Here is a 21,744-nt window from a genome sequence, read left to right on the forward strand (position 1 = left end):
CTACAGGTAGGTGGGCAACCAGAGGGCCTCTCCAGTCAGAGAGGGTTTCCCAGTGGCTCATATGGTGACCCTAACCTGTTTCTGGTTCTCTAGCACACATGGAATGACTGGTTTGACCTGGTTTCCTTACGCATACTCCCCTGTGCTGTGCCTGTCTCGGTGGGTGGGAGAAACACATCTGTGTGCGCAGTCTGGAGGCTTTGAGTTGTTTGGGTTGAGGTGTGATGCCAGGACCACTCCCAAGCGGTGCGCTCATCTCACTGAAGAGGTTGGGCAGGCCCGAGTACTTCTCTTTCCTCTCTCATGCCTGCCTCATGGAACTTCTTCTCTTCTTCCTTTTTTCTTTTTTTAGGTTTTTCAAGACAGGGTTTCTCGCATGTCCAGCAGAAGGAAGGTTTTAGTGGTCAGATCCCCCCTGGGAAGGATCACATTCTTCCACAGCCTCCATCCTCAGGCCCCAGGCTCCGTGTCCACCAACGCATCTGGATTAGTTGCCACCAAGTAAAAACAACCATTCAAAGATAACTCAGATTGCCATTACTGTTTAAAAACAAATAAACGAGGGCTGGAGAGATGGCTCAGTGGTTCAGAGAACTGACTGCTCTTCCAGAGGATCCGGGTTCAATTCCTGGCACCCACATGGTGGCTTACAACTCTCTGTGATTTCAGTTCCAGGGAACGCAACACCAATGAACATAAAATAAAAGTAAATGAATTAATCAAACCAAACAAACAAAAAACCAGGGTCTTAGGCAGCCCATGCAGCCTCAAACTTATTCTGTAGCCACATCTGACTTGAGCTGCTGTCCCCCATGCCTTAGCCTCCCAAATTTTGGATGATAGGCATAGCATACCAAGTCTAGACCAGTTTTGATTTTTTTATTTTATTTTTTTATTTTTTAATGCCTGAAGTTCTGGCGCCTTTCCTGGCTTTCTCCATCCCGATAATACTGAGAGCAGTGTGTGGGTTTCTGGTTAGCCTTCCCTTTTGTGGCAGAAAACATCTTCTCATAAAAAAAATAAGTACAGAGACAGTTCCATTGCTACAACTCCTGGGGACTGGGGCTGCCTCTCCCCAAGTTCCCTGTCTGCCTCCTCTTGCCAAGGAGATTAAGTGGTGAAAAGAGCTGTCTCTCAGGAATGATGGCAACAGACTGGTGTCCAGGCAGTCCGGTTGCATCCCTGTGAGGGTGTATGTTCACACCCCTAGAAGCCAGGTGGAAACAGAGTGGCCCATGCTGGAGGGGCGGGGACGGCTCCAGCAGATGGGGGTTCTAATGGGGCTTCTCCAGCACCCCTGCTGCCCCACTTTGACCTCGCCCATTTTTTAGCACTGATTTGAATCAAATCCTGAAGAGTAGGGGCAAGGGAAAGGCCACACTTCTGCCTTGTTCAGGGAGGCACAGATCCACAGGCTTCAGTACAGTGAGATACTTTTTCTTTATAGCTAAATTTGAAGCTATAAAGCAATCCTTTTTTCTTTTTACATTTTTTTATGTATTAGGGAAGGGGATTTAAGCATATTATTTTCACTTTCCAGAAAAGTTAATTTGCTTGGCTAAAGAACAAAGGATCGTCCAGGTTACTAGGTGGTTCTGTTGGAACGTAGGCTGTTTGAAAGTAGCCCGAGATGGGAGCTTCTGAGTTCCAGGTTAGCAGTCGGCAGTGTGGGACCGTGACAGGAGCTCTGGCTTCTGATAGGCTGCCATATAAGTCACGTGAGCTCTTCAGACTTAACTTGTGGACTGAGTGGCATGGACTTCTTGAGTTGGCTCAAGTGGAGACAGCACACACAAGGTGGTGGGCATACCGTACTGGCAAATGAAAGGTCGTAATGAACATAATTATTTTGTTTGAGAAATTGAAAGGGCATAGTTGATGAAAGGGGGGTAAAAATGAAAGATAAAAAGAGCCCTTCCTATTAGCTTTCTAGTCAAGCTGGAGGTTGGGGCTGCCGTGCCTGACGCCATCATGGCCACCATGTCTCTCATCTTCCCCGAAGCTGCTGAGTCAGCGTTCTTGACAGAGGGCGTGCTTGTGGGTGCGTAGCCATGCATGGGTGCCTGTGGGTGACCGACTGAGGATGTACCATCCAAGGTAGAGCATTGCTTTGTGTAGTTGTCTCTTGGTTTGGCTGACCTCAGATTTAAGATCCTCTTGTATGCTTTCCGAACCGGGATTACAGGTGTGTGCTGTGTCCCACCCAGCTGTTGGTTGAGTGCCGTTGTGGGGAGGCAAAGGTCACCTGTCCCTGTCACAACAATTTGGTCAGGCTTCTTTCCATGGCAGAACGAAGGGGAAGGATGCCCAAGCTGCACTGCGCTGAAGAACAGTTGCTGGGGAATCAAAGCGGGCAGGGGGCAAAGCTCCCATGTGGGAACCCGTTTTTAATCACCACCCCCCTACGCTGCTCTCGGCAGCGGTTTCCTGTGGGTTTTCCTGTGATGGGCTGGAAGGATTTCTGACAGCCGAGAGTTTGTCTGACCAGCGGTGGTGATATTTCTTGGTTTTGTGTGTTTCTTTCTCACTGTGGTGGGGATTGTTGTAAACACTGTTGTGAGTCTTGCCAGAGTCCTGGGAGTGGAGAAACCACTGCTGAGGTACATGTACCTGCCTCAGGTGTTGTGGGAGGAGGACTTAAGCAGGTCAGTTTGATACTTGAGTCTAAGATTCGCAGCACTGTAGATTCCCTGACAGTGAATTCAGTCTTTTGAAATAAAATTTGAATTGGGTGTAGTGGTTCAGGCTTGTAGCCCAGCTCTTGGGAATCTGAAGCTGGAAGGTCACCTGGGGCTGGGAGGCCACCCTGAGCTACAAAATGAGTTCCAGATGAGATACAATGTAGCCCTGTCCCAAGAAAACACAGAAACTAGATACATACAGGTTGCCCTCAGAGCCCTTGAAAATCACTTCCCGCTTTCTCCACTTTTGCTGTGGGATGTGCGGCCATTCCAGTTCCGGGAAACGTGAAAAGTTTTACAAGGAGGCTGAGAAAGACGATGAAGATGCAGATGGCCCGTCCAGTCATGTAGCTGGTTACGGGCTCCCAGTACCTGTTTGTACCTTAGTTCACAATAATTGCTTATTTACTCAACCCCCAGCTCCCCCCCCCCTCCATACACCTCAGAGAAAGTGAGAGGGGGAAAGTGAGAGAAGAGAGAGAGAGAGTCAGTCTGTGGGTGGGAGAAAAGGTCCAGCTTTGAGACCGAGTCTAACTCAATGTTCATGCTTTGTATGAGTTTCTAATGCTGGGTCCCATTTAGCACCTTCAGGCTCCACCTCTGCGTAAGTTCACAGCTCTGTAAGGGGAGGAGGATGATGGCCCAGCCCCAGGCCAGTGTTGCAACCCTCCTTGCATAGGCTCTTACAAAGCCAAATAAGATGTCAGCCAGGCTAGCTAGCCTCTTTTCTGGAAACTTTGGGGGAAAGGATCCATTCCAAGTATATTTAGGTTGATCGCAGAATCCAGTTTCTTTAGGTGACTTTAGGGACAGAAGAAAATTTTCCCTCTGCCCTTTCACAGGCCCTTGGAATAAACTGGCAAAGGTGAAATGGGATTAAAACAAAACAAAGCAAAACAAACAAAAAACAAAGAACATATTTACACACACAGATGCCATCCAATTGTCCCCAGTGGCCACACGATCCTAAAGTTACCTTGTGTTTCTGCAAAGAAGGGAGGGGCGTGGGCAGTTTTGAGAGGCCCTTGCTCATAGTTAGGGCAGTGAATGGTCTGAGGCAGAAAAACAGCTGCATGTAAAATGATACTTTTTGGAATTTAAGTGAGCCCAAGGGACCAGCATCATCTTGCAGAGGAGAGGCAGGTCGGTGGCTTCTGTCCCTGGTCATTTTTTCTGTGGCGGATGGTGGGGTTTTAGGTGGGACAGAGGCAACAGTGGCTAATAATGCCGCTGAGCAAGGCCAGGTGAGAGGCCCTGGATTCTGAGCCTGCTTCTGAGGCCGTTTAGTTCATTTCCATCAAATTACCTAGCCAAAGCATTGCATTTGGGGAATGTCATTCAGGCCTGGGTTTCTGATTTCTCGTTGGGCATCAGCCACTGGAGAAGCCTCCCAAATTCCTTCTCAGGTGACCCTCCATCTCCAACGTCTACAGGAGTTCTTCTTAAATCGACTTCCTCAGGTTAACCAAAGGGCTTTTGAGTGCTGCCATATAATGTAGTAAGGAATGGCACCAGGAGGTAGAACTCACAGGGTCATCTTAAAACACTTCTAAGGGTGATGCAGAGATGGCTCACTGGCTAAGAGCACTGGCTGCTTTCCCGGAGGACCCAGGTTCAATTCTCAGCACCCAGCAGCTCACAGTTGTCTGTAACTCCAATTTTAGGGGATCCAGTGTCCTCTTCTTACCTCTGTGGACAGTGCTCACAAGTGGTGCACAGACATACATGCAGTCAAAACACACAGAAAATAAAAATTAATATTTAAAAAACAAACCCAAAGACCCTTCTAAAGCCAGGCATAGTGGTAATCTCAGCACTTGGGAAACAGTGGCAGGGAGATCTTTGTGAGTTCAAAGCCAGCCTTGTCTATAGAGCGAGACCTTCTTTTACTCCAAACAGGACAACAATCTTGTCTAGCCACTTTTCCTTTCACCCCCGAGGAGATTGTGTGTCTGTGTGGATCTGTGTGTCTGCAGATTTGGGCAAAGCACAGCATACATGTATAAATCAAATGATCACTCTCCTGCAACCTCATGGGATCCAAGAGTGAAATTTAGCCAGATGTGGTGGTGCACCCTTTGATCCCAGCACTCGGAAGGCAGAGGGATCTCGGTGAGTTTGAGGCCAGCCTGGTCTACAAAGTGAATTTTAGAGCAGCCAGGGCTACACAGAGAAACCCTGTCTCAAAAAACAAAAACAAAAAACACAAAAAAAAAAGAAGAAGAAAACTCATGTCCTGTTCGACCTCAAGTTACTCCTACCTGCTGAACCATCTTGCTGGCCCAATAATAGCTTTTTAAAGAAAGTTCATTATAGTATTAATGCTTGTATGGTCTGTGCACAAGCACACACTACATGTGTATGTACAGGGTCAGAGAACATCACTGTGGAGTCAGTTCTCTCCTGTCTGGGTTCCGGAGATTACACTTGAGTCATCAAGTTTACAGACAAGACACGCTCCATCTTGGGGTGCCCCACAAGGGTTTTTGTCTAGCAGTGTAGCCCTTTGAGGCTCATTCTCTAGATGTAATGTGAACCAGCAATCTGCAAATGCTCCACCACTGAGCTACACATCCAGCCCTGCTTCTCCAACCCCTACCCCCCTTTAAGACAGTCTTACGTAACCCAGGCTGGCCGCAGACTTCTATGTAGACAAGGATGACCTTGAGTTTGTGATCCTTCTGCCCCTACCTCCTAAGAGCTAGAATTATAGGCCAGGTAGTGGTGGCGCATATCTTTAATCCCAGCACTCAAGAGGCAGAGGCAGGCAGATCTCTGTGAGTTCGAGGCCAGCGTGGTCTACAAGAGCGAGTTCCAGGACAGGCTACAAAACTACAGAGAAACTCTGTCTCGAAACCCCCCTCCCCAAAAAACAAAAAAGACCTAGAATTATAGACATGTGCCACCAGGCCTGATTTGTGCAGTGCCAGGATGAGAACCCAGGGCTTTGTGCATGGCAGGCAACACTCTGCCAACAGACCTACAGCCTCAGCCTTCACAGTCTTTCTGGCCTTGACTTCCCTTTCTAATCCAGGCAAGCTTTGAATTTAGAATCCTCCTGCTTCAGCCTCTCAAGCAGATGGGATTAGCAGGCAGGCCCATGGCTGGTCAGCCGACCTACCTTGACTGACTTGAATGCAAGTCAGCGAGCGCCTCTGCAGTTTCTAGCCAGGGCTCTTTTCATTGTGTTATACTTATTCAAGGCATTTAGTCGGAGATCTCTCTTGTATGATCCAGACACAATCAAGTTGGGAAGGGCTACCAAAGGTGTCACAGTTGCCAATTTTTCTGTACCAAAGAGTTAAGAGAGGGGGGGAGAGGTGGCGAGTCCCCATCCAGACCTTTCTGGTGCTTTCTTCCTCCCCGTAGCCCCAGCCCAAAGGTGGCACTCCTCTTCAGCTGCTGTCTCTGGGAGACTGAGGGCGGAGAGTTCTACTTATGTCCCTGACAAGTGGTGGCTTCTAGTCAGGGGCTCAGCCAGCAGCTGGCTCCTGCCACTCAGCTGGGAGGCCTGTCCTGCAGAGCAAAGGGCTGAAACTCCCTCACAGCTCCTCAGCTTTTCTTCCTGACCCTTCTGTGCCCCCAGGAGATTCCCCAAGAGCTAACACTGGATGCCTTGCTGGAGATGAACGAGTCTAAGGCGAAGGAGATGCTGCGGCGCTGGGGGGCCAGCCCTGAGGAGTGTAGCCGGCTACAGCAAGCTCTCAACTGCCTTCGGAAGGTGACCGGCCTGGGTAAGAAAGGCTTGCTTCCCTCCCCCAGGCCTCTGTTACTGCCCACACGCCCAGGCCTGGCCAGCTCCCTGGGAGATGGGACTTCTGCTCAAGTGGGCCTTGGGACGTAGAGAGGGAGATGCTTCTGGGTTTCTGAGAAAGCTTTGGTGGGACTATTGAGAAAGTAGTATGGTAGGGCTTGGCCCTGAGGGAGCCTCTCAGAGTCTCCAGGGCCTTGGAGCCCAGTTGCTCTGGCCAGTCTGACCTAGGAAGCGTCAGCCATTGTTAGGAATCCTAGTTGGCTTTTAGGACAGGCCCTGTATGACAGGCCTCCCCCACACACAGGAAGGCATCTGTGTTGCTCCGACCCCTCCGCTCGCTTCCTGCATTCCAGCCCCCCTCTGCGAAACAGTTCCCCTGTTGCTCCTGTTCTTGTGGGCTACTCCGGCTCTCTGCTCACAAGAGCCCTCTGGTATCAGTGTAGCCTGAGCCCGGCATAGTTATGAGAAATCTACAGCTTCTTCTCCGGGTGTGTGCCCAGGCCCCAGGCCATGCGTAATCCGCCATTACTACAATCTCCCAGGGATTATTCACGGACATTCTATGTCTTCCCTTGGAAACAGTTCATTCCCACCACCACCCAGAGAAGGCACTGAAATGAGCTAATGAATGGAAGCAGGCCTCATTTAAAGGTTTAAAAGATCTGAGCTACCTGCTTCAGCTCCGTCCCCCTAAGGCTGAAAAGGGAGGCACCCGGCTTTATTATTTTTTAAAAATAATTGTTTGTTATGTATGTTTTTTTAAAAAAAAAAATAGTGTTCTATCTGCATGTATGCCTGCAGGCCAGAAGAGGGCACCAGATCTCATTGCAGATGGTGTAAGCAACCTTGGGGTGGCTAGGAATTGAACTCAGGACCTCTGGAAGAGCAGCCAGTGTTCTTAACTGCTAAGTCATCTCTCCGGCCCTATTATATATATATTTTAAATAATTTAAAATTTTTAAGGCAGGATCTTATTGTGTAGTGCTGGCTGGCCTAGAATCCCTGTGTAGACCAGGCTAGCCTCAGACTCACGGAGATCCACCTTTCTGCCTCCCAAGTGCACCACTACGCCCAGCTGATGTGTTTTGTCCCCCAAAGGGCAGGGCTTAAGTAGTGACGGCACCTGAGTGTGTGTGGTACTAGATATGTCTGAGGTTCACTGTGCCAGTACACAAACGTTCGCAGTTCTCTGGCATTCCTGTGATAGATAGGTCCTGAGCTTCCCGTTGTTGCACATGACTTCGTCACTGGTCACCAGGGTCGCAAGCCGCCAGAGCATCTTGCTTGCACCCAGCAGGACCTGGTGAGAGCTCAGACATCCTGGGCCTCAGTTCCTCTTTTGCACAATAAGGGAATGGCTGCCCTCTGGTGGGATTGTGTGAAGGCAAAGTGAACCCCAGGGGTCACTAAAGGTCAGGTGTACTTTTCAGTGTTGGGCTGTGGAGGATGGGAAATGTTGCCATCTCGGTCTCTGGTCTTTTCTTCCTATGTAGTCTGTGTTGGCCGTGAGCTCACCATCCTCTGACGTCAGCTCCCTGAGTGCTGTGGTACAGACGTGTGCCACCAAGCCTGGCTGAATTCTTGGCTTTTGTTTAAAGTTTGTTCTGCTTTGTTTTGTTTTTGAGACGAGGTCTTACCCTGTAAGCAGGGTCTCTGACGGGCATGCACCGCCACACCCAGCTGATGTGTGAAGACTTTTTTCTTGTTTTCCTTTTTGGTTTTTGAAACAGGGTCTCCTGTAGCCTAGACTGACCTTGAACTCACCATGTAGTCAAGGATGCCCTTGAACTTCTGATCCTTCCACCTTTACCTCCCTGAATAGTGGGATCACAGGTGTGTGCCCCTTCCCATCCCCACCCAGCTACTGGCCTACAGCAAAATTTTCCCTTCCTTAATACCTCAGCTTTCTACAGGATCTGTCACCTCTTCTTTTTCTGATGTCCCACTCTGGGGTGGGTGTCCCAGCATCCCCCCTTGTGTCAACTGAGTACCGTGGAAGGCGCTGTTGGGTGCACGAGAGCCCCTGACAAGCCAGAAGCTGGGAGCAGAGCGTGCTGCCGCTGAGGAACATTGTTACCTCAGTCAAAGTGCTGTGCTTTTGATAGTAATGGCACCCTTGTCCCTTGTATTTCTGACTGACCCCTTGGCCCACAGGAGGGGAGCACAAAGAGGACTCTGGTTGGAGTTCGGCAGACGCACAGCGGGAAAGCAGTTCAGGGCCCTCGGTGGACATGCTCTCCCCACTGGGCAGAGTGGGTGCCAGCACTCAGGGCCCGCGTTCCATCTCTGTGTCAGCCCTGTCTGCCTCGGACTCTCCAGTTCCTGGCCTCAGTGAGGGCCTCTCGGACACCTGTATTCCCTTGCACACCAGCGGCCGGCTGACCCCCCGGGCCCTGCACAGCTTCATCACACCCCCTACCACACCCCAGCTACGACGGCACACCAAGCTGAAGCCGCCGAGGACACCCCCACCGCCGAGCCGCAAGGTCTTCCAGCTGCTACCCAACTTCCCCACACTCACGCGGAGCAAGTCACACGAATCCCAGCTTGGAAACCGAATCGATGAAGTCTCCCCAGTGAGGTACCTTTGCCCTCTGACTTCCTCTTAGGTACATACAAAGAACTGATAAAAGTCAAGCCACATAGAAGTGTGGAGAAAAAATAGGTGGCCATCCCTTTGCAGCTGGACCCAATCCCAACAGATCTCTTTCCGTACATACAGAAATATATAAAATGGTACCATGTATCCGTCAGGATAGGCTAGCCTAGGCCACAATAACAAACCAGTCCTGTATCTCCAATGTCTTAAAATGCCAAAGACTTGATTCTCATAGGCTAGCAAAACAACTCCTGTCTAGAACATTACTGGTCACTGACAGACCAAACAGAATTCTAGATGTTGTGTACTGGCAATTAAATAGGTTCCTTCCCCGTGTTCATGGGTTGTATCTGAGGATCCACTGTTGAAGGACTGAAAATATTGGGAAAGAGCTGGGGATGGGCTTTCGTGATAGAACACTTCCATCTCCAGCACACATAAAAGACACCTGGGAGAAAAATGTGTGTGCCTGCAGTTTTTCTCATATCCCTGTTTCTTAACAACACGATATGACAACTCTTTAAATGGCATTTACACGTGGCCCAAAGGTGGCTCGTGGTACCTCTGTAGAGGTACCACCATAAAAAGTGTCCCTGTGTCCTCACCGCCACTACCAATATCTGTAATAATCAAAGCAACCTGACCCAAAAACCTCCTCGTGGCATGCCAGCATTTAACTTAGTCAGTGTGACCCTTCCGGTGGGTGTTTAGACAGTTGTGGGTTTTGCTGGGTTTGGGGGGGTGTTCTTTTTCTTATTACCCTTTTTTCTGTGACACAACTCCTTTTCTAGAGGGTTCCTAGGGCCTTGGTGACCCTCTTGCCTTTCTGCTCACGTGCCGCCTATCTTGGGCCCATTACATGCCAGACGCTGGGTGGCTGAGATGCTTGGCACTGTTGATCATGGAGCAGAAACCTAGAAAAATCCCTCTGTGCGCCCCCCATCCAGCTGTGTAACCAAGCCCCGACGTCACCAGGTGCAACTGTAGAGAATAGGAGAGTTGCTGCATGGTCCATTGGAGAGGACCTCACGGTGACCTTGTTTCTCATTGCTGCATGGTCCATTGGAGAGGACCTCGTGGTGGCCTTGTTTCTCATTCATCCTGAGAAGAGCAGTGGCTTTGTTCCATGTTCGCATAGGGATCCTCAAACCAGGACCATTGCCTTCAGACCTCAGGATTCTGAGTCCATTCCCCTCAAACCCTGTCACTGATTCTGCCCTGATAGAGGCTCCCTGGTGAACTCCCAGGGCAACAGGAAGTCCTCATTTCCCTAGCCCCCTGCCTTTTTTGGGAGTTCCAGCGGAGAAAGCAGGCTTGCTCAGAGCACGTCCCTACTTGACCCTTCCTGGAATCCACCTTTTGGCTCTGTACAGCTGAGTCCCTGCTCAGCTCCCCAGTTCCCTGCCTCTCTAACAAACCAACCCACGCCCCTCTTCCTGGACCTTTGGCACCCAACCCCCATGGGTCACGTAACCGAGGAAGCTACTGTTTCCTCAGTGGTGAAAAAAGGGTTAACTATGCCTTGCTGGGTAGCTAACAGGGCTTACACAGAGCCAGGTCTCTGACCCTTGTCCAGCTTTGACCTAGTCTATCACCAGGTAGTTTTCCAGGTACAGGTAGAGCCAGTGTGGTGACATCACCCCTTGTTCTTTTTGTCTCTCCAGGTTTGGTAAGAACAATTCATTTTCATCCCTTCTACCACCGGCAGTCATGTTCAAGTCGCTGTCCCTGGCTAGGGTGGATTTCTCTGGCCCCCACCTTAGCCCATTGGCTGGCTGTTCCATAGCGCAGAAGCAGAAGTACTGGCAACCACTCCGTGAAATGACAGCTGGCCTTAAATGACAGCCTGGCCTTATCACAGCCCATGGGAAGTGGAGACTTTGAAAGTGTCTCGCTCAGTGCACATGAGCCCAGTACCAAGTCTGTCTCCACCCTGCCATCACGGTAGTCACCCCTGTGCCTACTCCTTTCTTCTGAGCTGCCTCAGAAAGCTGTGTTCTGGGTAGGAGACGTCATCCACCTAGCACCCTGCCGAGATCTCAGGACTCCCCTCTCTAGGAGACAGGCATTCCCAGGGCAGCTCAGGCCCTCACAGAGACTTACAAACTGCAGAGGGGTCAGCCTGGCCTCCTGGGTCTGCCTTGGGTGCTCTGAGAGAGAAGCAGCAGTGTCTGGGGTTTCCTAAGTGAAGTTGTGATTTGTTGTTCTGCTAGCCAGCTGATAACAGTGGCTGGGTGAGGCCCGGGAGAGAGGGCAGGCAGGCCTTGGCAGGCAGTGACAGTCCTTGAGGGAGCTGCTGCAGGGTCCCAGGAAGGCACCTGTAAGGAGAGGAGGAGGGTGCCTGCCTTTCTCTCTCCACGGCTGTTACCAAAGCCCATACCCTCGGATAATCCTGGCCATCACTACTTATTCTCCAATGGCTGTGGTGGTGTCGGGACCACAGCAGTGAGTCTGTGGGGCTCTCAGGACCAGGATTCCATCCAGGTCCAGATCAGGGCTCCCTGACACACACGGTTGCATCCGTCCTTGTGGCTGACATGACACCTACTCTCTCGCTTTCCCATTGTTTCTCTGTAGCTGGCAGCTTGTGAGTAGTGTGTTTAGATGGCCTTGGCCACTGACTGGAGTGGGGTCACCCTAGGAGGAAGTCGAGGGGCAGCAGCCTCTTGGGGATGTGCCAGAGAGCTGCAGGTGACAGGGTTGTGGGTGGCCAAGAACCTTTTGTCACAGTCACAGTTCTTTAGTGTGTAAGGGAGGACTCATGCCTCCTTGTGCTCTTGAATTGATGGTGCCTGGCCTTAGATGAGTCGGTGTGTTGTGAGTACCAGCTGTGTGAACGAACATCAGGAGAGAGGGGCAGTAGCTACCCTGGGAGTGGGGGGTTCTGACTCAAGGGACATTGAGCACCGTGCTCCTGATTTTTCTGGGTTATGGAGACCTTTGATGCATTGGATAAAAATCCAGGCCCTGTCTATCAAGGACAAAGCTGGCAATAATATACTGATCAGCACTGAGGAGTCATGGGTCCCTGAATCTTTTGGGGGGATGCTCAGAGAATGGGGTTCAGAGAATAGGCTATGGATGATAGACAGTATCCAGCAGCTGTTCCCCTGCAAAGCCGGCCTTGCCTTAAACACTGGGATACCTGCTCTTAGAGGAACCCATGTCAGGAAAGGGAGCCCCTAGGGGACCTGCAGAAGGTAAGCAGAGGGGACCCTCTAAGCCTGTGGTTCTCCCTGGCAGAGAAAGCGGAGCCAGGGATGCTCCCAAGGGATGTCCCAGAAGAACCACACCCTCTGCTTGCTCTTCCACCAGCGCAGCAAGGCCTGTCTCCAGAGTGCGGCTGGCTGGAAGGGTGCGGGTGGAGTTGCATGGCTGACCAGCCCTGTGCCCTCTGCTGAGGTCAAGTTTCTACCTGTTTAACCAGAATTAGCCAAAATTGAGCCCCAAAGGTAGATGCCCATGAAAGGGGGCAAGAGGCTGGCATGTATATGAACTTCCCTTGCCTTTGCATTCCGGCTGCCTCCCCAGCAGAACCGTGAGTGTGCCCACTGCCGAGCTGGGCAGAGACACGTGCTGGAGAGCCATCCAACGTGAGGGTGATCCCTGTTCTCCTTGCCTAGCTGGGTCTGACCCATCCTGCCTTGATGGATGTTGGTTCAGTGAGGCATTTCCGTGTTGTACAACAGAGCGCCAAGCCCCATCTAGCCTGTGACCTCTGAGCCAGCCCCACAGAGCCTCCTCATTCACCTGACCTGGCTTCCTTCCCCCACAGATCTCCCTCATGGATCCCCACAGCTGGTACGCAGGGATATCGGGCTCTCAGTGACACACAGGTAGGTTCAGCTGTGGGGAAGTACAGAGCTGACCTGGGCTCCACAGGGCATTGTTGAGTCTGTTCTGGCCACCCTTTGCCTCTGGCTTACCTGCTTGTCTTGTGGTAAACAGACTCGCACCCACCTTGAACTCTTGACTTATTGATTAGACACCTTGGGCCTTCTGGTCCCTCACCTGCACCTGCTTCGGTCTTGTTCCCATCCTGCTGAGGGAAAACACTCTCCTACCTTCTCTGGGTTAGAGAGAAATAGGGCCACAGTTGTGGCCCTAAACCCCAAGCTTCCTCCACGTTCGCCTTTGCGTCATGCCGTCAGTCAGGGTCCTCTGTGGAGCTTGAGAATCCATGTTTCCAGAGCCTTCCCATATGCCTCTCTGTCTACCATCAGGATTCACTGTATAGCCCTGCTGGCCTGGACTGGCTGTGCAGACCAGGCTAGCCTCAGACTCACAGAGATCCTCTTGCCTCTGCCTCACAATTGCTGGGATTAAATGTATGCACCATCTCGCCCAGCAGCAATCTGGATTTTTCACAATCCAAGGGATTGATGTTTGTTCATATGAGAGAGGGCTGCTGGAGACCTGTGGCAAGGACCCTCCAGAGGTCTGGCCTCAGTGCTTGTGAGACTGGAGTGTGCTGGCCACAGAGTTCTGGATGGATTGCAGGATAGTGCCTTGGGTTGCCCGTGCTCTGGTTGTCCCTGCTAAAGTCTGTTCTAATCACAACAAAGGACGCTATCAGGGTCTCAAGGGCACTGCAGCTTGCTAGGGCCTGTGGTTTCCATGGAAACTGTGGGCTATTTTCCAGCTGTGCTGATGCTGGCCTCAAGTTCTCACCCCAGGGGGAGTTCTAGCTCCCAAGGGTTGAGCAGTACATCTGAGGTCACTGCCACAGCAGCACAGCCTGGGCCCCGGTACACAGGGACCTCTGCTTGGAGTCTTGCCCACACCAGAATCCCTCAGCCGCTGTCTCAGGGAAGAGGCTCTGGGCACACACAGCTAGGCTAGACCATCACCCACCTCACTGTCTCAGGGAAGAGGCTCTGGGCACACACAGCTAGAATAGACCATCGCCCACCTCTCTGAGTTGGTTTTCAAGATTCCTGGACCCGCCTAACTCTTGGAGGTGGTTGAAATCCTCAAATGAGCTAATGTTTGTGGGTGTGTTACAAACCGCGCCACAAACATTGTCGCTAGTCATTCTGCTGTTACTATGGTGTACTGTGTTTCCAAGAAGCGCGTTCCTCCAGAATTGAAAGGGCTGGCTGTGTTTCCCTGGGCTGGCCTTGTGCTTTTGTGCTGAAGGCCACCACTCCCCTTAAGTCCCTCTTCTCCTTCCAGTCTACCTTCTGGTTTGTTTTTGTTTAGGCAGATTTTAGACTGAAAGTACAAATGCTTAAAATTGAAGAGGTTTCAGGGGTAGAGAGGAGAGTCCTGCCACTCTTGCCCCGGCTTTTCAGTGTGCCCACAGATAGGTCATGTACCCATCTGGGGGTGATTTACACAGACAAGCGTGTGTGTGTGTGTGTGTGTGTGTGTGTGTGTGTGTGTGTGTGTGGTTCTATTTCCTTGCTCACACAGAACTGCACATATTACCGCTTTGTGCTTTGCTTTATTCTCCTCTTTAAGTCCACGTGATTTACAGAGAGCCAAACATACATAGGAGTTTATAGCTGTGCCCCCTGTGTGTGCAATGAAGATGAAGAGCGGTCCAGCACCCTGAGAGTCATCTCTGGCTCTTCCCGGCTGACTATGCTGCCACCTGCCATTACAGTCCAAGTCTGTTATCACAGATGGCCTTTTCCTGTGCTTGACCTTCATAACAGTGGCATCATGTCCTATTCAACTTAGTTCGGTCATTTGATACTGAGATTTGGAGGTGATTGCACACGTGTGTGGAAAGAGCTACATGTGTTCCTCTGTGTGGAGGGTGGCACTGTGGACCCCTGCTGGTAGACATGGTATTTCCAGCCTCACTGTGGTGTATGGCTGCAGCAGCACAGTGTCCACAGGTCACGTGACATCTCATCCCAGGGACTACCATGTTGAGTAAATACAAAGACTATAATTGCTGGGTCTGAGGGGCGTGCACATTGGTGCTTTGGTTGCTGGTGCCACACTCGATGCTGGTGGCCACACAAGCTTTAAGACACTGACAGCAGCTGGGAAATCCGATGCTTGGGGGAAGCTGCGACACCCACCCCCATGCATGGGACCCCTCCAGAAGGTCAGGCTCTGATTTCCACATGTTTCTGCCCCGGCAGGTTCTCCACAAAGTCGTGGTTGTCACAGGTCTGCAACGTGTGCCAGAAGAGCATGATGTTCGGAGTGAAGTGCAAACACTGCAGGTGCTGGCAGGGGCGGGGCGGGCGCCTGTGCCTGTAACAGCCTCCTGTCGGGTCAGACTCGAGGGCTCTCCCTAGCCAGCTGCTCACAGTGCCACTGGGCACTCCTTCCGTGTGAAGGGTGAAGTAAGGCACTCCTGGAGGAAAGGGATATCTGCAGTAGGTTTTGAAAAACAAAAAAGTTTCCAAGGGAAAGTGAGGAAAGAAAGAATTCGAAGGCAGGAAGAAAGCGAGGACTCTCCAGGATCTAGGAGGAGCCCTGAAGTTGAGAGACGGGCTAGAGGTACGGGCAGTGGCAGCAGAGTTGCCCTATGCCTGGGCAGAGTGAGGAGAGGTGGAGATTTGCCATGTCGTTGCTTGGCTTCCAGTGGGAAGGGACATGAGTGGGGAACAGTGGGGGCCAACAGACTGGCATCTGCCATCTCGTTGCCCACACACCTTACAGAGGGTAGCCTGGAGTTTCATTTCCTAGCTGCCCGTGCCCTGGTGTTGCTGTGTGATGTGGAGTAGAGCACTTGCCCTTTCTGGGCTTCATGTTTACTATTTAGACATCAGGGGAGCTGATCTGCTCAGCCTGTGTGAACTCCCATGAGTGGCTACTCCTGAGCTGTCATCAGGGCGGAGGCGACAGGGTCTCATGATGAACTGTATCCTGAGGACTCTGACCTCTGAGCAAACTGGTCATTTGGCTATAAATGAGATCCTCAGCTCCCATGCAGATGTGGCCAGCACATGGCGGCCCCTGAGCCACACACTGTCCTGTGCTTATAGTGGCCCCATCACCCATTTTGTTAGTAGGAACATTGAGATTTGTGGGACCAACTGGCTAGTCCCAAAGGGGAACCCAGCTCTCCCCATTCCTGGCTGGGGACTGCCCATCAGACTGGCCCGTGCCTAAAAGAGGACACCCTTGGGGGCTTCAGGGCCCCTGCTGATGCTGGTGGCCTCTGGAAGTTCCCCTTAAAAAGCAGGAGAGGGGTTTGTGGAGATATAGAAGACAGTGGCTATGGCACACAGGGTGCCCCCACACCTTGAAGCTAACACTTGTTGGAGAGCTTTGGGGAAATTGAGGCTGTGTCCGGGTCATCTGGGTAATTCCGGGCACCCCTTACGTGCTAACTTTCCCCCTTTGCAGGTTGAAATGTCACAACAGGTGCACGAAGGAAGCCCCCGCCTGCAGAATATCCTTCCTCCCACGTGAGTGTCCGCTCTTGCCCTCTCCCACTTCCAGCCCGCTCTTGCCACTTCCAGGAATTGGGTGCACCTCGGTGGTATCTGTTCCTGCTAACGGATTCCCCCTCTCCACACAGTAGCCCGGCTCCGGAGGACAGAGTCTGTCCCCTCGGACATCAACAACCCGGTGGACAGAGCATCAGAGCCCCATTTTGGGACCCTGCCCAAGGCCCTGACAAAGAAGGTAAGCTGGCAGTGTCCTGGGGCCTGCACTTGCGTCAGGAGCACCGCCACCCCCAGCCCTGGATTCCCTTCACAAACACCCCCTCATCAGGCTTACTGGGGAAGTGGGACACCACACCACAGTCTAAGATCTGTGTCACAGACAGGGTTGGGGCACGCCAGGGATCCTGGCTTAGCCATATCCCGGGTGTGGTTCTGTCCATGTTGGAGTTGTATGTGGTGATTCCCATGACCCCCTACCCCTGGCATTTGTGAGCCAGCATTTCCTAAGCACCTACTGTGTGCCCAAAACCTAGTTCTGAGGGGCATGTACATGCTCCATGTTACAGATGGAAAAACTGAGGCCCAGGTTTCCCAGAGCCCATTCCTCGTGGTCCCTCACTGTGTCTTCGCATGATGGAAGAGCCCAGCAAGCTGCCCTGGCCTCTCTGATATGGGCAGTGACCCTGTTTATGAAGACACCATTCTCATGGTCTGAGAAGCTCCCCAGTAGCACCACGGGGGGCTAGATTTCAACATACTATCTTTCTGGGGAACACAGTCCCATGGGTCCTCAGCCCTGGCTGTGAGTCTCCACCGTCCCCTTTCGTGCTTCTGTGACCTTAAATGAGTGGCTTGATCCCTCTGAGCTTCCCTCATGGATCATTTGGAGCAGGATAACAGTGCTTCATGCACAGATGCTAGGGTGGGGCCCCTATTGCTGGGGGGGTGGAGGGAATACCTGTCTCATTCCTCTCCAACTCCTCCTTTAGCCACCCCCTCCCGCCCCAGTCCCCTTTTCACAGATGTCACCAGACATCCAGGCAGTGCTGTTCCCTCCCACACATCCGTTACATCCACTTTGTCCCCTGCACATGCTAGACAGTCAGAAGTGTCTGTGTGGGGTCACTGAGTGAGTGTCTGTGGTGCAGCCGCTGCGACCTGTCTTTGGGTGATACTGCAGCTCAGGTCAGAAGTGTGTCAGAGCAGCACAGGTGCAGAAAGGCGGGGGGGGGGCTTCAGCTCTGTGAGCTTCAGGGTACACTGGCCACCCACAGCCTCAGGTCTTGCAAGAGAGAAACTTGTTATACGTGGCACTAACAGGTTGGACCCTGTTTTGTATAAGGCTTTCCTTTCTGCCCTAGGAAGTAAAGGTATTGAACCAGATCTGCAATCCACCTAACCCAAAGCGCTCCCAGACCCCTCTTGGGCCTTGTAGCTTGGTTAAGTCTCAAAGCATGATCCCAAGCCCTGTTTGGTCCAAGATAGCGAGTCACTTGGGCAAACATTAGACGTCTACTGTGTACTGTATGCCCAGCCTTTGTTTTGCTACAAATCCACACAGCGGTGCACTGGCATAAGTCACGGTGTGAGGCTAAGGAAATGGAAGCTCAGAGAGGTCAAGGAAGTTGCCCAAAGCCACCCAGCTAAGAAGTGGTAGAACCCTGGTGGGAATCTCAGGCAGCCTCCGTCATACCTGATGCCATTGCACAAAGCTGCGGGCAGAAGAGCTGAGCCTGAGTTTCCCCCACCCCTTCCATACTGGCTTCCCTTGCAGACTGCACCCTCTGATCCCAGGTTACCTGGGTGCCCAGGTCCCGAGCTCCAAGTCATCTACCCCGCTCTGTCCTAAGGGGCATAGCCCAGCCTCGTAGTTGAAGTAATACGGGCGGTGGGGCTGCATCCCCAGCACCCCGGCTGCCTGCCCGGCTAGCTCAGTCGGTAGAGCATGAGACTCTTAATCTCAGGGTCGTGGGTTCGAGCCCCACGTTGGGCGCCAAAATGTAGTAATAAGGGCAGCGGGGCTCCGTTCTCAGCACCCCTGTCCGCCTGCCCGGCTATCTTATGCCCGAAATAATTACACGGAAACTGTATTCTTTTAATCACTGCTTGGCCCATTTCTATCTAGCTTCTTCTAAGGCTAATTCTCACATATTAATTTAGCCCATTTCTAATCATCTGTATGTAGCACCCCAAGGTGCGCTTACCGGGAAGATTCTAGCCTATGTCCATCCTGGGTCGGAGCTTCATCCCGGGAGCAGGGCATGGCGTCTCTCTCAGGCGTCTGCTCCCGAGAGGAGAGCTGTCGAGACTGACCTCACTTCCTCTTCCTCCCAGCGTTCTGTTCTGTTTACTCCTCCCACCTATCCTCTAACCAATAAAATGGGCCAAGGCAGTTCCTTTATTAGCCAATGACCTTCCTCCATCACGTAGTTACTGACCAGAATCTGGTGTGTAGTCCTTATCAACACAACTAGAAAAGCCCTGCTTTAATCCATCCTAATTAGAACCCCCCCCATAGGTAGAAGGTAATTAATAAACTAAATGTCTCTGGGGCTGGAGAGATGGCTCAGTCCATAGCGTGATCGCTTAGGACCTGGGTTCTGATGCCCAACAGCCACATACAAAGCCAGACATGAGAGCCATAAAGCTCACACCTTTAATCCCAGCACCCAGGAGGCAGAGGCAGGCGGATCCCTGTGAGTTCATGGGCAGCCTGATCTGCATAACAAGTTTCAAACCAGCCAGAACTATGTAGGGAGACCCTGTCTTAATATGAAACAATAAAAAGCCAGGGATAGCGGTGCACCTGTGATCCTAAGTACCAGACAAGTGGAGACAGGAAGACCCTTGCTGATCAGCCAGTCTCGTCAGATCAGTAAAGGACACTGCCTCTGAAAACAAGGTAGGAAGTGGTGGTATCTAGTGTCTCAGCCTCTGGCCTCCACACACGTGTAAAAAGGTGTTCACGTATGTGCGTGTGCAAATGATACTCAAATGTCTTTGAAATCCAGAAGCTATTTCATTCTGACGAGAAACCACACCTGTCCAAGGTTTGAGCCTGTCACCAGGGCTGGGCAGGTATTGAAGCTGCAGTGTGTGATGAACCAGGCCTCCCGCTGCAGTCAGTTCCTGGAGTCTCTCTCAGAAACTTCCTTCTAGCTCTAGATTCCCCCCCACCACACCCCACACACCCCTTTCTTTTTTGATACAAAGTCTCATGTATCCCCAGACTGGTCTCAAACTCACTTTGTAGATAAGACTGACTTTGGACTTGGGATCCTCCTGCCTTTGCCTCCTGAGTTCTGGGATTACAGGCCTGTTCCACTATGCCTACTTTTTGCAGTACCAGGACCAAAACCAGGGCTTTGTGTGCTAGGCAAGCGCCACAGCAGCTGAGCCATACCCCCCGACCCCAGTCCTGGAATTCTTAACCCTGCACGATGGCAGGCAACACTGGCCCAAGCTGTTGCCTCTTGTGGAGTTTTACAGGTTCTTGTACTTTTAGGACAAGGTCACAGGACTATAGATTCTGAGCCTTGTTATTACCCTGCTGGCTGCAGAGTGCCTGGCACATAGCAGAAACTGAAAAACTGTTGGTCACAGTGTGGATCCATTCGTTAAGAAGCTGGATTTCCAGCTCAGAGCCAGGCAGGTACTGGGGTGGGAGAGGTGGTTGGCAGCAAGCCAACCTCGGCCGTCTGCAGCTGACAAGATGTGTGTTAAGGGGCCTGGATGTTGTATGCTGGGCACTATGGGAGAATAAAGAGGAAGAACACACATAGTTCCAGCTAGGGCTCAGATGGACTTCCAGAGGGAAGTAGGAAGTGCAGTAAGAGAGATGGGCAGGAACCCTTTAGGGGAGGGTCTCCAAGTGTCTTCTCATCATAGATTAGTCCAGGAAATCTTGGGACTACAGAACAGGGCCCCAAGGATCTCTTGGCCTGACCTCTACCCATGGAGGTGGAAGGAGCAGGGAGGAAGGAAGTCTTCAGCAGGTCGGCAGTGGCTGAGTTGAGCTTGCAGCCCTGCCCAGCCCAGCATCTCTGGTCCTGCAGGAACATCCTCCAGCCATGAACCTGGACTCCAGCAGCAACCCATCCTCCACCACATCCTCCACACCCTCATCACCGGCGCCCTTCCTGACCTCATCTAACCCCTCCAGTGCCACCACGCCCCCCAACCCTTCTCCTGGCCAGCGGGACAGCAGGTTCAACTTCCCAGGTACCACACCTCTGGGTTTATTCTGGATTCTTAGGGGTGGCCTCAGACCCTCTCCCGGTGTCCCCTGAGATTTGGGTCTGTGGAGCATTTGTTGAGCGTGGGATTGGTGCTGCTGCCCCCTTCTTACAGACGAGTTTGCTGGGCTTGACCAAGGAGGAGTGGCCGGCCCTGCGTTGTTGAGTGGTAGAGTGGGGGCCAAACCCAAGTCTGTCCAACACAGAGCCTGCGTTCTTGGGGTAGCCCCAGGCTGCTTGCCTGTGCTTGTGGTGGCTCCTGTCCAGCCTCTCCACAGTATGGAGTAGAAAACCTACCAAAGGGCATTGGGCCTCTGGCATATATAGTTGTTTATTGGGGCTGACTTCTCAGACAAGACCTCATATTCCTTCATGTGCCACCCAGAGACCCTGGGGAATTAGAATGAGGTGTTCCCACTGAACAAGTGAAGACAGTAAGTCCTGGGACAACTCTGGAGGGACAGAACTGAGCCCAGCTGCCCTCAGTTCCACGGGGTCAGCCACCCTGGGCTGCCCTATCTCCAGGGAGCACAGCAAAGCCCACTCGCCCCCATGGCACTGAGCTGTTGCCTTGGCATCCTTGGCCAGGGCAGCTCCGCTGCCCATCTCGGCCCTGGGCTTACCCAGTTTGCAGTCCTAAGGGAAAGCCACAGCTCTGACGCTCCTGTTTGCCATAACCCACGGGGTCCAGATCAGCCCCCTGTCGCTAGTTCCTGACATTATAAACCCAAAAAGACAGAGTGCCACCACGCCCCTCATCCCCTCTGGCTAGCGGTACCCACACTGACCTATACATAGCCAGCAGCTGGCCAAGCAGCCTCTGGGCCCACTGGGGACTTCGGGACTTCATTTCAGGGTGGTGAGGGGCCAAAGGGTCGGACTCTTCTGTCGCGTGTTCTTGTGCCTGCCTTAATGCTTGTGGCGGGGGTGCTCTTAACAGTGACGTCTGTCCCGCACTTCATCCCTCCCTGTGGCTGAGCGGTGCCCCCTGGATTAGCGTCCTTTTCAGTTCTCTTCTGCCTTTACTCTCTGGACTTGATAAACTTTCTACTTTGGGTTTTTCTAAGAAGCACTGGTTTGAAAAGACAAGAGACAGATGACCCACAAGGAAATGGGC

General features: G+C 52.1%; 1 protein-coding gene and 1 non-coding gene across 10 annotated transcripts in view; both read left to right on the plus strand.

Annotated features, from left to right (window-relative positions):
• The window catches only part of Ksr1 (kinase suppressor of ras 1), a 130,327-nt gene that overhangs the window by 89,477 nt on the left and 19,106 nt on the right, over positions 1-21,744 (plus strand). For all 9 annotated transcript variants that reach the window (XM_041664130.1, XM_041664127.1, XM_041664133.1 and 6 more), the window contains 8 exons: positions 6,268-6,415; positions 8,590-9,016; positions 10,699-10,703; positions 12,810-12,870; positions 15,133-15,216; positions 16,349-16,410; positions 16,524-16,630; positions 20,448-20,613. In XM_041664130.1, coding sequence (XP_041520064.1) covers positions 6,268-6,415; positions 8,590-9,016; positions 10,699-10,703; positions 12,810-12,870; positions 15,133-15,216; positions 16,349-16,410; positions 16,524-16,630; positions 20,448-20,613 — 1,060 coding nt within the window. The remainder of the gene's footprint in view (positions 1-6,267; positions 6,416-8,589; positions 9,017-10,698; positions 10,704-12,809; positions 12,871-15,132; positions 15,217-16,348; positions 16,411-16,523; positions 16,631-20,447; positions 20,614-21,744) is intronic.
• Positions 18,313-18,385, plus strand: Trnak-cuu. The gene has a single exon. It is a non-coding gene; the product is annotated as a tRNA-Lys (tRNA).

Source organism: Microtus oregoni, unplaced genomic scaffold (genome assembly GCF_018167655.1).
Source record: "Microtus oregoni isolate MIOR12 unplaced genomic scaffold, Mior012 000015F_ref0000493, whole genome shotgun sequence".
NCBI classification, from domain to species: domain Eukaryota; kingdom Metazoa; phylum Chordata; class Mammalia; order Rodentia; family Cricetidae; genus Microtus; species Microtus oregoni.